The 12,946-nt window shown below is 46.0% G+C and overlaps 1 protein-coding gene across 3 annotated transcripts in view; it reads right to left on the bottom strand.

Moving 5' to 3' along the window:
- Positions 1–11,529: 11,529 nt before the first annotated feature.
- QRICH1 (glutamine rich 1) overlaps positions 11,530–12,946 on the bottom strand; it is a 35,864-nt gene continuing 34,447 nt past the window's right edge. For all 3 annotated transcript variants that reach the window (XM_074957305.1, XM_074957304.1, XM_074957303.1), the window contains 2 exons: positions 12,760–12,850; positions 11,530–11,752 (listed from right to left, as the gene is read on the bottom strand). In XM_074957305.1, the coding sequence (XP_074813406.1) occupies positions 11,560–11,752; positions 12,760–12,850 (284 nt within the window). In that variant the 3' untranslated portion in view covers positions 11,530–11,559. The remainder of the gene's footprint in view (positions 11,753–12,759; positions 12,851–12,946) is intronic.

Here is a 12,946-nt window from a genome sequence, read left to right as displayed (position 1 = left end):
CACTGCCCCAGACACTCCCGCAGACCGGACCCCAGTCACTGCCCCAAACCCAGCCCCAGTCACGGCCCCACTCACCCCCAAACCCGGCCGCGGCCCGGCCCCTCCCCAGCCCCCGTCACTGGCCCCAGACCCTTCCCAGCCATGGCCCCAGCCAGTCCCCAAACCCGACCCAGCCCCCGTCACTGGCCGCAGCCAGTCCCCTAGTCACCCCCAAACCCGGCCGCGGCCCGGCCCCTCCCCAGCGGAGACATGTCTCCTGCCGGTCGGGCTGCCGGGCACAGGGGCCGGCGCGGACCCGGGGCGGCCGGAGCCCTGGGGGCGGGGGGCAGAGGCAGGTGCCCGGGGCAGCCGGCAGGAAGGGGCGGCGGGGTTCCCGTGGTGGCAAGTCGGGGGCAGCTCCTCCCTTTGCCGTCCGTGGCGGCAGGTTTTTTTCACTGCTGGGGGCGGCAAATACCCTAGAGCCGGCCCTGGCCCGTGGCGTCGAGGGCAGCCGGGGGCCAGAGCCTGCCACCGCCCGCCCACGCCCGAGCCCCATGGGAAGGTGGGGAGTGCGCGGGCCGGCTGCTGCCCGCGGGGGAGAAGATGGCTGGGCCTGCGAGCGGCGGCTGAACCCAGCACCCAGGCGAGGCATCCGGGAGCACAGGGCGCCCCGCCCGCACAGCCCCGGTGGCCACGTTTGAGAAACGCTGGGTTAAATTACAGCAGGCCATCAAGGGGAAGTACAAGGGCCAACACGGATTTTAAAGCTCAAACAGCTAAGGATTTAAAACCCAACAACCAATGAGAGATTCTTTAACTAGAAAGAGTAGCAGAAGAGGAACTAGGCTAGTCTGTATTCACAAAAACCAACCAGTTGTCCAGGGGCACCTTAAAGACTAACAGATTTATTGGGGCATAAGCTTTCATGCCCACACAAAAGCTTATGCCCAAATAAATCTGTTAGTCGTTAAGGTGCCACCGGACTCCTCATTGTTTTTGTAACTATAACAGAACAGGAAGAGTGCCCAAGAATAGATAAGTCCATTGAAGCACTAGAGATAAAATGGGAGCAAGTAGACAGAGAAGGACAGTAGGACACCACTGAGAATTTAATTATCTTACCTTCCTCTTCACTGCCAGAAAATGTTGGGGAAATCCCTGCCTGAGCCCAGCTCTTCTCTGGTAATAGAAAAGAGGTGCCCTCAGCAACGCAGGTGAGGTGCTGAAGCAAACTGATAATGCAGTAGGTAACCAGGCCCAGACAGTATATCCAAGAGTTAGGAAGGAACTTAGGTATGAAATAGCTGAACTGCTAACAAAATATATGCAGTGTCATTAAAACCAAAGGAGGACTTGTGGCACCTTAGAGACTAACCAATTTATTTCATAGAATATGAGGGTTGGATGGGACCTCAGGAGGTCATCTAGTCCAACCCCCTGCTCAAAGCAGGACCAATCCCCAATTAAATCATCCCAGCCAGGGCTTTGTCAAGCCTGACCTTAAAAACTTCTAAGGAAGGAGATTCTACCACCGCCCTAGGTAACGCATTCCAGTATTTCACCACCCTCCTAGTGAAAAAGTTTTTCCTAATATCCAACCTAAACCTCCCCCACTGCAACTTGAGACCATTACTCCTTGTCCTGTCATCTACCACTGAGAATAGTCTAGAACCATCCTCTTTGGAACCACCTCTCAGGCAGTTGAAAGCAGCTATCAACTCCCCCCTCATTCTTCTCTTCTGCAGACTAAACAATCCCAGCTCCCTCAGCCTCTCCTCGTAAGTCATGTGTTCCAGACCCCTAATCATTTTTGTTGCCCTTCGCTGGACTCTCTCCAATTTATCCACATCCTTCTTGTAGTGTGGGGCCCAAAACTGGACACAGTACTCCAGATGAGGCCTCACCAATGTCGAATAGAGGGGAACGATCACGTCCCTCGATCTGCTCGCTATGCCCCTACTTATACATCCCAAAATGCCATTGGCCTTCTTGACAACAAGGGCACACTGCTGACTCATATCCAACTTCTCGTCCACTGTAACCCCTAGGTCCTTTTCCGCAGAACTGCTGCCTAGCCATTCGGTCCCTAGTCTGTAGCTGTGCATTGGGTTCTTCCGTCCTAAGTGCAGGACCCTGCATTTATCCTTATTGAACCTCATCAGGTTTCTTTTGGCCCAATCCTCCAATTTGTCCAGGTCCCTCTGTATCCTATCTCTGCCCTCCAACGTATCTACCACTCCTCCCAGTTTAGTATCATCCGCAAATTTGTTAAGAGTGCAATCCACACCATCCTCCAGATCATTTATGAAGATATTGAACAAAACCGGCCCCAGGACCTACCCCGGGGCACTCCACTTGACACCGGCTGCCAACTAGACATGGAGCCATTGATCACTACCCGTTGAGCCCGACAATCTAGCCAACTTTCTACCCACCTTATAGTACATTCATCCAGCCCATACTTCTTTAACTTGCTGACAAGAATACTGTGGGAGACAGTGTCAAAAGCTTTGCTAAAGTCAAGAAACAATATGTCCACTGCTTTCCCTTCATCCACAGAATCAGTAATCTCATCATAGAAGGCAATTAGATTAGTCAGGCATGACCTTCCCTTGGTGAATCCATGCTGACTGTTCCTGATCACTTTCCTCTCCTCTAAGTGCTTCAGGATTGATTCCTTGAGGACCTGCTCCATGATTTTTCCGGGGACTGAGGTGAGGCTGACCAGCCTGTAGTTCCCAGGATCCTCCTTCTTCCCTTTAAAGATTGGCACTACATTAGCCTTTTTCCAGTCATCCGGGACTTCCCCCGTTCGCCACGAGTTTTCAAAGATAATGGCCAATGGCTCTGCAATCACATCCACCAATTCCTTTAGCACTCTCGGATGCAACTCGTCCGGCTTATTTGAGCATAAGCTTTTCGTGAGCTACAGCTCACTTCATCGGATGCATACTGTGGAAAGTGTAGAAGATCTTTTTATACACACAAAGCATGAAAAAATACCTCCCTCCACCCCACTCTCTTGCTGGTAATAGCTTATCTAAAGTGACCACTCTCCTTACAATGTGTATGATAATCAAGGTGGGCTATTTCCAGCACAAATCCAGGGTTTAACAAGAATGCCTCGGGGGGGGGGGGGGGGAACAGGTTACCTTGCATAATGACTTAGAGAGAGATCACTTTAGATAAGCTATTACCAGCAGGAGAGTGGGGTGGGGGGAGGTATTTTTTCATGCTTTGTGTGTATAAAAAGATCTTCCACACTTTCCACAGTATGCATCCGATGAAGTGAGCTGTAGCTCACGAAAGCTTATGTTCAAATAAATTGGTTAGTCTCTAAGGTGCCACAAGTACTCCTTTTCTTTTTGCGAATACAGATTAACATGGCTGTTACTCTGAAACCTGCCCTTATGCTCAAACAAATTGGTTAGTCTCTAAGGTGCCACAAGTCCTCCTGTTCTTTTTGCGGATACAGACTAAACACAGCTGCTCCTCTGAAACCTGTCATTAAAACCAGCAACTATTCCAGAGGGTTAGAGAGTAGCAAATGTACCACTGTTTTGTTTTAAAAGTCTTAAGCAGTGATCCTGGGAAAGAGACTAGTGAACTTTACATGTGTGCCTGGAAAAATCCATTGCAATGTAATTAAAAGCAGAACAAAACATCATGAGAGCATTTAACCAACATTTCTGCAAAGGAAAATGATGTTTCAGTAATCTCTCAGAATGCAATGTTTTAGTGGCTAAGGGAGAACCAGTTTACATAATTTATTAGGATTTCCAAAATGCCTTTGCTGAAGTCGCACCTAAGAGACTATGAAGTAGTCATGGAATGAGAGGCAAACTATTGTCATGGATCAAAAACTGGCTAGGAAACAGAAAAGTTTAAATGGTCAATATTCATTCTGGCAAAAGGTTAACAGCACAGGGCCTCAGGGTTCCATGTTGTTCAATATTTGTTCTTAATGATCTGGAAAGGGGGTGGTTAATGAAGTAGCAATATTTACAGATGACAAAGTAATTTAGGTTAGGACAGAAGAGTGAGGAACTACAGTGAGTCCTAAACAAGCTTGGTGAATGGGCAACATGATGGCAAATGAAAGTCAATGCAGATAACTACAAAGCAATGCACAGTGGAGGTGGGAAATGAACTACTCATACAGTTAATTTAGACCTTTGTAAGCTGTATCAACACAGTAAAAGAACCTGGACATCATAGTACACAGCTCATTGTGCATCTGTGCTAAAAAACCCTAAAGATTTTAGGATGCCTAAGGCATGAGGTGGAAAATACACCATTATCTAATCAACAGCACAGCCTCAGCTGGATTGTGTGTGCAGGATTGGTCACCCCATCTCAGACAGGATATTACAGGTGTTCGGAGAAGCACTGAGGATGATCAGGGGCCTAGAAAAATTCTCTCATGAAGAGAGATTGACAGAGTTTGGGATTGTTACCTTAGAAACCAGAGCAAGAAGATGGGACACAATAAAAGTCTCTAAAATAAGGAACTTCTGTTCTTGCATGTGCTCTTCCTTAAAAGAGCACATGCAATTAAAAAGGTGGGAAAAAAACTGGGTAAAAAGGAACAGTGTCAGTTACACAATGTTTGAAAAGCTGTCGAACTTATTGCCACAGGCAGCCGTTGAGGTCAAGAGCTGAAGATGCCAAAAGGGACTGACGTTTACATAAATAAGGTCTACTTAGGATAGGTTTTAGAAGGAATATTAAAAATTCATACTTTAGGATTTAAAAGAATGAGAGCCAATGTAGGGGGCAGATTATCCCATTTTACACCCTCCTCTGAAGTGGTATTCAGACCTGCATGAATTAGCAGCTGAAGAAATAATAGCTTATTGACATAGCAATTATATGAATCTGAACAAATTTTGACCCCATTTCTAGATACATTTGGATTTAAAAAAATAAAATCCATTGAGATGGCTCAATCACCACCAGACTTCCATTCCACCTCACCATTTCGCCTCCCATTCAGGTCGGTTATCTATTTCGTTACGGTTGCCCCTCGCTCAAACATATGTTGCAGTGCTGATTTGTAAAATTGCAGAGTTCTGTTGGAGATCCTGTGAAGGACGGGGTATTTGAAAACGTATACAACTAAGTCATGCACTTTTTTGGACTGTTTCTTTATGAAAAATAATGTAGTCACAAAAAAGTTTCATAGTATTCAGTTTAAATCAACCGGGGATGCCACGCTTGGGGCCAGATTTTCAAGAAAGCTCAAGACGTTGGGGGTTTTACAAGTCCCACTCCTTCTGCTACCACATCAAACTAGTTAGGACTGGATGGGATTCTTTTGATGACAGAACATCAGGGTGGGATTCCGCAGTTCTGGCAGCAGGGCTCTCACAGCCAATAGCCTGTCATGGGGGTGGCGGAGTTTAATTTAGCTTTTGGGTGATTGTGTTTACTTTTTTCCAATAACCTGACAGTTAAGGTCAGCAGCACATCTTTTATACTGCGTATTGCACGGTGTCTCAGTGACTGGTTTGTTAAGCTGCTCTTATAACTGAAGGCTGTAGTCACTGCAGAAACTGATCACTGCAGTTTTCCTTCAGCGATTCCCAATTTTCCTGAACAGGGGCCGCACACTCTGTGCTAGCTGTACGTAGTACTAAGAACGGCATCATTTCAGTCAAGACAGAGAAGGAAAATTAAACTCTTTTTCTTCAGCCATGGAGTTAATATTGTTTCTGGTTGTGCAATGTGAAGTTTTCAGTTTTTGTTGTAGGGTGGCAACTTAAGAGAAATATGGCCCTTGGGTTTCACAACATCCCTGGCTGTGACTTTACACATCTGTGCGTAGTTTCTTGGTCATTTCTCAGCTAAAGCTGTTCTATGTAGACTTACTGAATTCACTGATGTCCTGACTGACAAACCAAAAGCGGCTTGGAGTAGTGACATCAAGGCAGTTGTTCCAGCTGGTCTTACTGAGCACTCAGGCAGAAGAGCATTTAGACACGTATTTTTTTTTGTTTTTAAAGTGTGACACATTCTACCAACAGTAAATGTTGCCTACTGTAAGAGTGGCAGAAGTGAGAATGTCTTTTTTTGTTTTAAAGGAAGGACGATGGTGGTGCAGCTGCCCTATTCCAATGCAAGGCACATTTACGTTAACCTCAGCAGTGATACTAGAATACCAAGTAGTAAACAAACAGGCAAGTTAGCGTCTGTTCCATTAGAAACACAAGGCAAGGTTTAATGGTTGTCAAACAGACTACAAAGGCTGCAGGGAAAGACATTTCATTTCCAAGGGGATTACAAAGATCAGAGGGTATAAGAGTAAAGTTAAATTAAAAAAATATTTGAGTTCATCTCTTTAAAATGATTTGCAGTGTGAGTAACTCACGGGGCAAAAGCTACTGGCGAGCTGGAAGGTCACTTTGCGGGATGGCAATGACATATGCTGTTCAGACTAGGATTCGACAGGGGAGGATGGACAAGACATTTCTGGCATGCAGGCTGCACCATTACCAAGGGAGGATCTGGGCTGCAACTAGAACCAGCCTTACTGAGATACAGGGTCGGTAGGGGATGTGTTATTTTCTTACATTCCCTCATTAGAGGCCAAGACCCAATTTATTCCCACTTTATGCTGGGCTCAGTCCTGCCGTACCCCTCCTGATTAACTCAGTAGCAAGAACAGATGGAAGCAGGCAACTGGAAACGTGGCTGCTGTACAAAATGTCTACTGCAGTGCCGAGCTGTGCCAGAGCCACCCTGGAGGAAGGGAGTGGCGGGCAGAGTGCCACACCCATTGCATCACACGTCTTTTGGCAGCTTAATATCCCCCATCCCCAGTACATTAATCATCCCTTCCTGGAACAGGGTTTGAGATGCTCCTAATGGTAGGAAGGTGCTCGTTAGTGTGGCTAGCAGTAGCTTGGATGTTTTCTATGCATTGGCTCCAATGAAATGGAACAGGCTGAAATGACAGGGCAAGGAGCATTCCTCAAAATATCTGGGGAAGGAAAACAATCTCTCTGTAGGCTGCTGTTGGAACCTAGCAGCTCAGGATGTGTGGCTGGGAGAAGGGCCCCACATCAGAGGCTGTACCAGTTTCTATCCCATTTTAACAGTGAAGTAAGAGTCAGAACATTAAGATTAACCATTTCATTATTCAACAGATTATACCTAGTGTGCAGCCATCATGCAACCCCTAAGACAGTCCAGCAAACAGAAGAGTAGTGAGAACATTCACAGGAAAACCCTCCAGCCCACACAGACAGGAAAGGGCTCTTCTCAGGCACTGTCACCTTTCTTTTATTTAGCGACAGATAGAGAACTTGGGATGGTGAACACAGCTTTTGTGTGGTTCCACATTGACCAGGGCAAATGGACTTGTTCTCTCCTAGGTCAGAGCAATCCCTTTCATTTCCACCCTGTGAGGATTGGTGCAAAGGAGGACTCCTGTTTAGGGTCACTTTCAGATTCTGGATCCTAAAATGGATGTTTTAGCTCACACAACGAATCAGGCCAAGGCAGCATGCTTGGGAAACAGCTTCAGACATACAGGAGCCTACCTCCTCCCAGAAACACAAGAGTCTAGGAATCAAGAAATTAAAAAAAAAAAAAAAATGAAGGAACTATATTAAGTTACACTTAGATTGTCATCTTCTTCCCTCCCCCTGCAGCAAGGGGCCGGGGGATGATAGTTTGCCACAGGCTGTCCTCCACTACTTTGGTCATTCCAATTTTACAGTAGTGACCATCACCTCCAAAAAAGGAAATAAGGACACGATGGCACAGTGGACACCAAGTCTGTGTAACAGATTAAGTTTCCTGTAGGAGAGCAGTTATATTGCAATTTCATGAGAGAGGACAATACATGGAGGTCAGAGGTTAGAACACAAGAAGCTTCACAAAGCTCCACGTTCAATCTTGCTACACTTTCTGTGGAGACAAGATGGGCACAGAACAATTAAAAAAAAACAATGCAGGGGGGCCTCAGACTAAATAACTAACCAAGCTGAGATATAACAGACAAGGCTAACCCCGTATCAGTTGCACATACAAGGCAAAGGAAGGGAGTGAATTCTGGGTTAAATATGTACAACAGCAAGTTGTTTGGTACTCCAGAGGTGTTAAATGGAATGTCCATCACTGAAACTCAAGCAGAGAGTGGAAACAAACTGGATACAGAAAACCGTGCTAAAGAGAGCTATTTTACATCATTTAACCAGGAGCAGATTTGCCAATGACCTGGGTAAGATCCTAGGCCAACAGAGCACTGTTGCCTAATCTGGGTAGAGTTCCTTCCAGGAGTCCTTAAAAATAAGGACTTAGGGTGACCTTTCTAGAAAGGAAAGTTTGGATCACTCTTCACTATCAGAGGGTACAGAGTTTAAACTCCAGAAATACTGCAGACATGGTTTCATACAGCTATGCAGAAGAGAAACAAGTTCTGTGGAGTCATCTGAAAGCACAGTATATTGGATAGTCTCCTAAAGACATTTTGATACCAGACAGTAGAGAACACTGTACATCTTCAAGTCAACACCTTCATCTTCCATACACAGGAGAAATCAAAGAGGACAGGGATGGAAAATCCTCAGTCTGTTTGCTCGGGCAAACCCAATAAAGATTTAGGGGTTTGTGTGGCCCTCTGTGCCTGCTAAACTCCCGATACTGTTACAGTGAGTTGTGCTTCTCCAGGCTGAGCGGAGATCCTAAAGAATTACTTGACTCTCCACCAGGTACATTTTTTGATTCATTTGCTCTTTACAGAAGCAAGTGAACAGCAACAAATACATTAGAATCAGGTACATTTTTAAGCAACATGGCATACAGCGTGACCACACAGCTCTGCCAGTGTACCTCAACTCAATCCTAACCTGCAACATCCCTTGTTACTCCATTGCTGGGTCTCGTCTGTCTGCCAAATTGTTTCAAGCTCTGGCAAGTTTATACTTACACAAAGATGTTATGTGAAGCCATATATCAAACTATTCCATCCACTCCATTCCATTCCTTGGCAGAGGAAAGAATAGCCAGTCAGCTTCCATTTTCATATTGCTCTCAGATTTAACTAACAGTGGATGGGCACACTCCGACCTCTGGGAAGGCTGGATTGTTTCCTATGCGGCATTCCAGGGCACAGTGACTTGAGTATGGGTGTTTAGCCTGCACATGCTTATTCCTCAAGGTCACTTGCTTTCTGTGCAGAAGGCAGGATGCTCCCCTCTCAAATCCAACATTCAGGACAGCTGTTTACCCAAGTGATCTAGAGATTAGCTCCATGCAGGCCCAGACACCCTTAGCACACCATGCACGTCTCTACTCCCTTGAACAGAGCAACAGCGACCTAGCCCATAACTATGCCCTTAAATAATCAGCTGGAGCCTGGAGCACAGTGACAGGGTTATAGCACCCAAGAGTAGCCAAACCGAGAAGCGTTACCAACACTGACACCTCCCTGCCAGAGGAAAAGTGCTGCAGATACTCCCAGCTGCTGCACTGAGCTGAGGGTATGATGGCAGCTTTACACTCCACCTGTCCCCAGTCTCTTTTCCTGCCCTACGGGGACTAGCGTTTCAGCCAGATACTACCACCAACCAGGCAGTCGTTGAGGTGAGACTTGAGCTAACTCAGTGGACTTTGCTTAGATCACTTCTCCGGGTGTTGATGTCAGTAAGGAACAGAGGGAGCATCAAACCCACTGCACAGGGGATGCACGACTTCCTGCAGCAGTTACCCAAACATTTCTTACCAAATTATGCTTTTAAAAAGTTCTCTTCAGGAGCAAATCCCTCCTCATTTTCATATTCTCAGGCATATCTGCATTCTGACTGTTTGATGCAAGGAGACTTCCATCAAGCTCAAGTATCACATGCTAGGACCGGAAGTCTTCACCAGGCATACCTGCACATCAAACAGGAGGGCACACGGGCAGGTAACATTATGGACAGTCCTGATTTAGGCGTATATTCTATCCCTGGTGCACATGTACAGATCAGAGGGATGACACACCCTACTTGCAAATGTAAACAGGGAGGCAACAAATGGAAGCCTTAAGACTCTTGTACAGTAATGGAGGAGCTTCCATTTACAGGACTGCAATAGAGGGAGAAGAGGGGAAGGCAGATTCAAGAAGCGTCACCTCCTCATGTCCAAGAAGCTGGTAGCTCAATAATCTCAAGCCTCACTAGAGTGAGCTCTGATTTCGAGCACAGCTGACAATCTATTCTCTTTGGAAGCCACCAGAAACATTATGTCGTCAAAATACAGCAGCCATTGAAGATGCAGTGAGGCAGGCACCATGGGTCTGATTTAAAAAAGAATTATGACCCGTGACAACTCTTGAAACTATACAACCACAATACCGATATGCGAGACAGCCATCCATACAGCCTGAAAAGCATTTTCTCCCCTAACCCTCTAGCCACCGGTCAGGTGCTTTGGGGTTGGGGGAGAGGTTGCCTGTGCCTGAAGCCCCACATACTGGCCTCTGCTGCAGACAGGACACTGGTCTGGATGGACCAATAAGCTGATCTGGTGCAATAGCAAATCCCACATTCCTAGCTGGACACTTGAAGTTCTATCAGCAAACTGGTTTCTCTCAGTGAGTTATTACACTGAAGAAAAAGGCTGACACAATGTGCAACACTAAAGGAGGACGTGGACACCCTAACAGGAGTGAATTCCTTCAGACCTTCAAAGTTTGGAGGTGTGGGAAAGAGAAAAAGGGTCCAAGGGGAATCACACTGAAAAGCATATGTGGGGGAGATGAGAACAACCCAATTACACTGATCTTTTTAAAATGCTCCCTCTTGCAGCTCTTGCGCTCTTCCCCAAATAAAGACACACTGTTCAATGGCATGTTGAAAAGACGTGCTCGTCATTCTTAATAAACAACTAGAGTAAGAATACATAAGAGAAACAGGGTGGTATCTTTATATGATACACAAGTGTATGGTACAAGAACTCCATCAGGCACAGGAGCCTCAAGGTTTAAGGCCTCAATGACAGGCCAAAAAAAAGTGTGGTAAAGTTTTTTTTTTTTTTTTTACTTTAACATCTAAAAATGTCACTTAAAGGTCTGAATAGAAATTGTTTTTTAGAAATCATAATTGCAGTTCACTCTCTCCTCCTCCTTCCAGGACAACAGCAAATTAATGTCTGAGCACAAAGGAGAGACACCTGCCTCTCCTTGGCTGGCTGAGCAGGTCCATCCATCATTCTGCGCTCTCCAGGCTGCACATGCTCTGAGGAGGCATCAGAAGCCCCAGCCATCCAGGCCAATCCCATAGCTCATGTTCTGTTTTCTACATCATAAAAAACCAAAGTCAACCAGCAGTTTCAACAGCTCTGAGCTGGCAGAGAAATGCAGCCTCCAATGGGTCTAACAGCTCAGTGTGTTTGGTAGGATACACATTGGGTAGGTTTTCCTTTTAGATTCTTTTAAACAGAAGAAGCCTAAAAGGGCTTCATAACTACACCAATAAAAAACAAAACGTAGGCATCTCCTTTAGTGTAAAAGTCTGTACAATTTATCGTTGCTCGTCATCTCCCCCCACCGCACTGCCCCACCCCACCCCCTTCTGAGCTGGGAAGGATGCCTTAGTGCATGGTGCTGGCATTAGCTACAGCAATAGCTTCCTGAATCTCTCGTATCACCAGGATCCGAGTGAGCATCTGCTCCATCTGCTCTCTGCTGATTGGCTGGATGGAATACCAGATCGGGCTGTTAGGGGCTACCACCGGCTCCGGAGTTAAGTAAAATGTATCATTCCGGCCTTTCACACTCTGGGGGCTGAAAGGGGTTGGGGGGGGGGGGGGGACAAAATCAGAAACAGGCAGGTTAGTAACATGTCCTGGAACAAGTAACATCACCCTATTCATTCTGGGGCTTTAAGAATCCTTACAGTGAATGCTGGGCTGATGAAAGGTGCAAGACTAGGAGAGCTATGGAAGTTTACTTGCAGGACAGATACAATTATGGGCAATGGTAGGATAAGCTTCTCCTACCAATGGGTCCCACCCAGTTCTAGACAGTCCTCCTCTTGGGGAAAGAGGGGAGCTCTGTCTCAATGACTCATTCACCCACTGGACTAAGCCAAGGTTAACAATAAAGGGGCCCCCCAGCTATCACGTGGACCTATATTCACTAGGAAAGATTAAACTCCTTTCACTTGGGTACCAAAGGTTACCATTTAGCCTTTTAAGAGTCAGTTTTCTTCTCAAACTCCATTTTCAGCCCAGTAAGCTAGTTATGGTGCCGTCCATGAAGGAGGGAAGCATATACAAATGCAGCTACTAAGAGACCTCTCTCTCTCATCTCTAATATTCAGAACAAACTTCCATTTTTGCGGCTGCCACCACCTGGGTCTCACCAATATCTCATCCAAAGCAGAGGGCACTTCCATCACATGTGCCATCAGTGCACCTGGGGGTGAAGGGGCCACTGCACAAGCTCAACTGCTCTGATGTCTAATGTCATAAGTAAACCCTGGGATCAACACTTACGACAATTCACACTTCATGATTTCGCCCCTTCAAATATTGAGCAGAACAGGATTTTAGTGATTTTTTTTTTAATGCAGCTTTGGACCAAAGTTTGCCCTCTATTATGGGCACGCACCTCCTATTGAAGAAGTCCCTTATATAGTTAATGTATTTAACATACACACAAACCGTACCGATATTAAGGAGAGAAATACTGTCCCGAAGACAAAGTTAGCTATCTTTCTGCAGCTATAAAATGCAGTCTAGGTCCACATTTATGGAAGATAAGCAACCCCATGTGACAGAAGATCTCACCATTTGAAGAGGTAGAAGTCATAGAGCTTTATGGGGCACCGCAGGGGGTTCTCTGGATTCTCAGTCTGCTCTGCATACATGTCATCTGTAACTGCAAACCAACCCCCCCCCGAAAACCACAGTGTGTCAAACTGAGTACAGGAAACTGTTTGTCGTAGAACAGTAGATAATAAAATAAGCAATGTCA

Source organism: Natator depressus, chromosome 7 (genome assembly GCF_965152275.1).
Source record: "Natator depressus isolate rNatDep1 chromosome 7, rNatDep2.hap1, whole genome shotgun sequence".
NCBI classification, from domain to species: Eukaryota; Metazoa; Chordata; order Testudines; family Cheloniidae; genus Natator; species Natator depressus.
The sequence above is the reverse complement of the archived record's forward strand: the minus strand, read 5'-3'. Positions and strand labels throughout refer to the sequence as shown.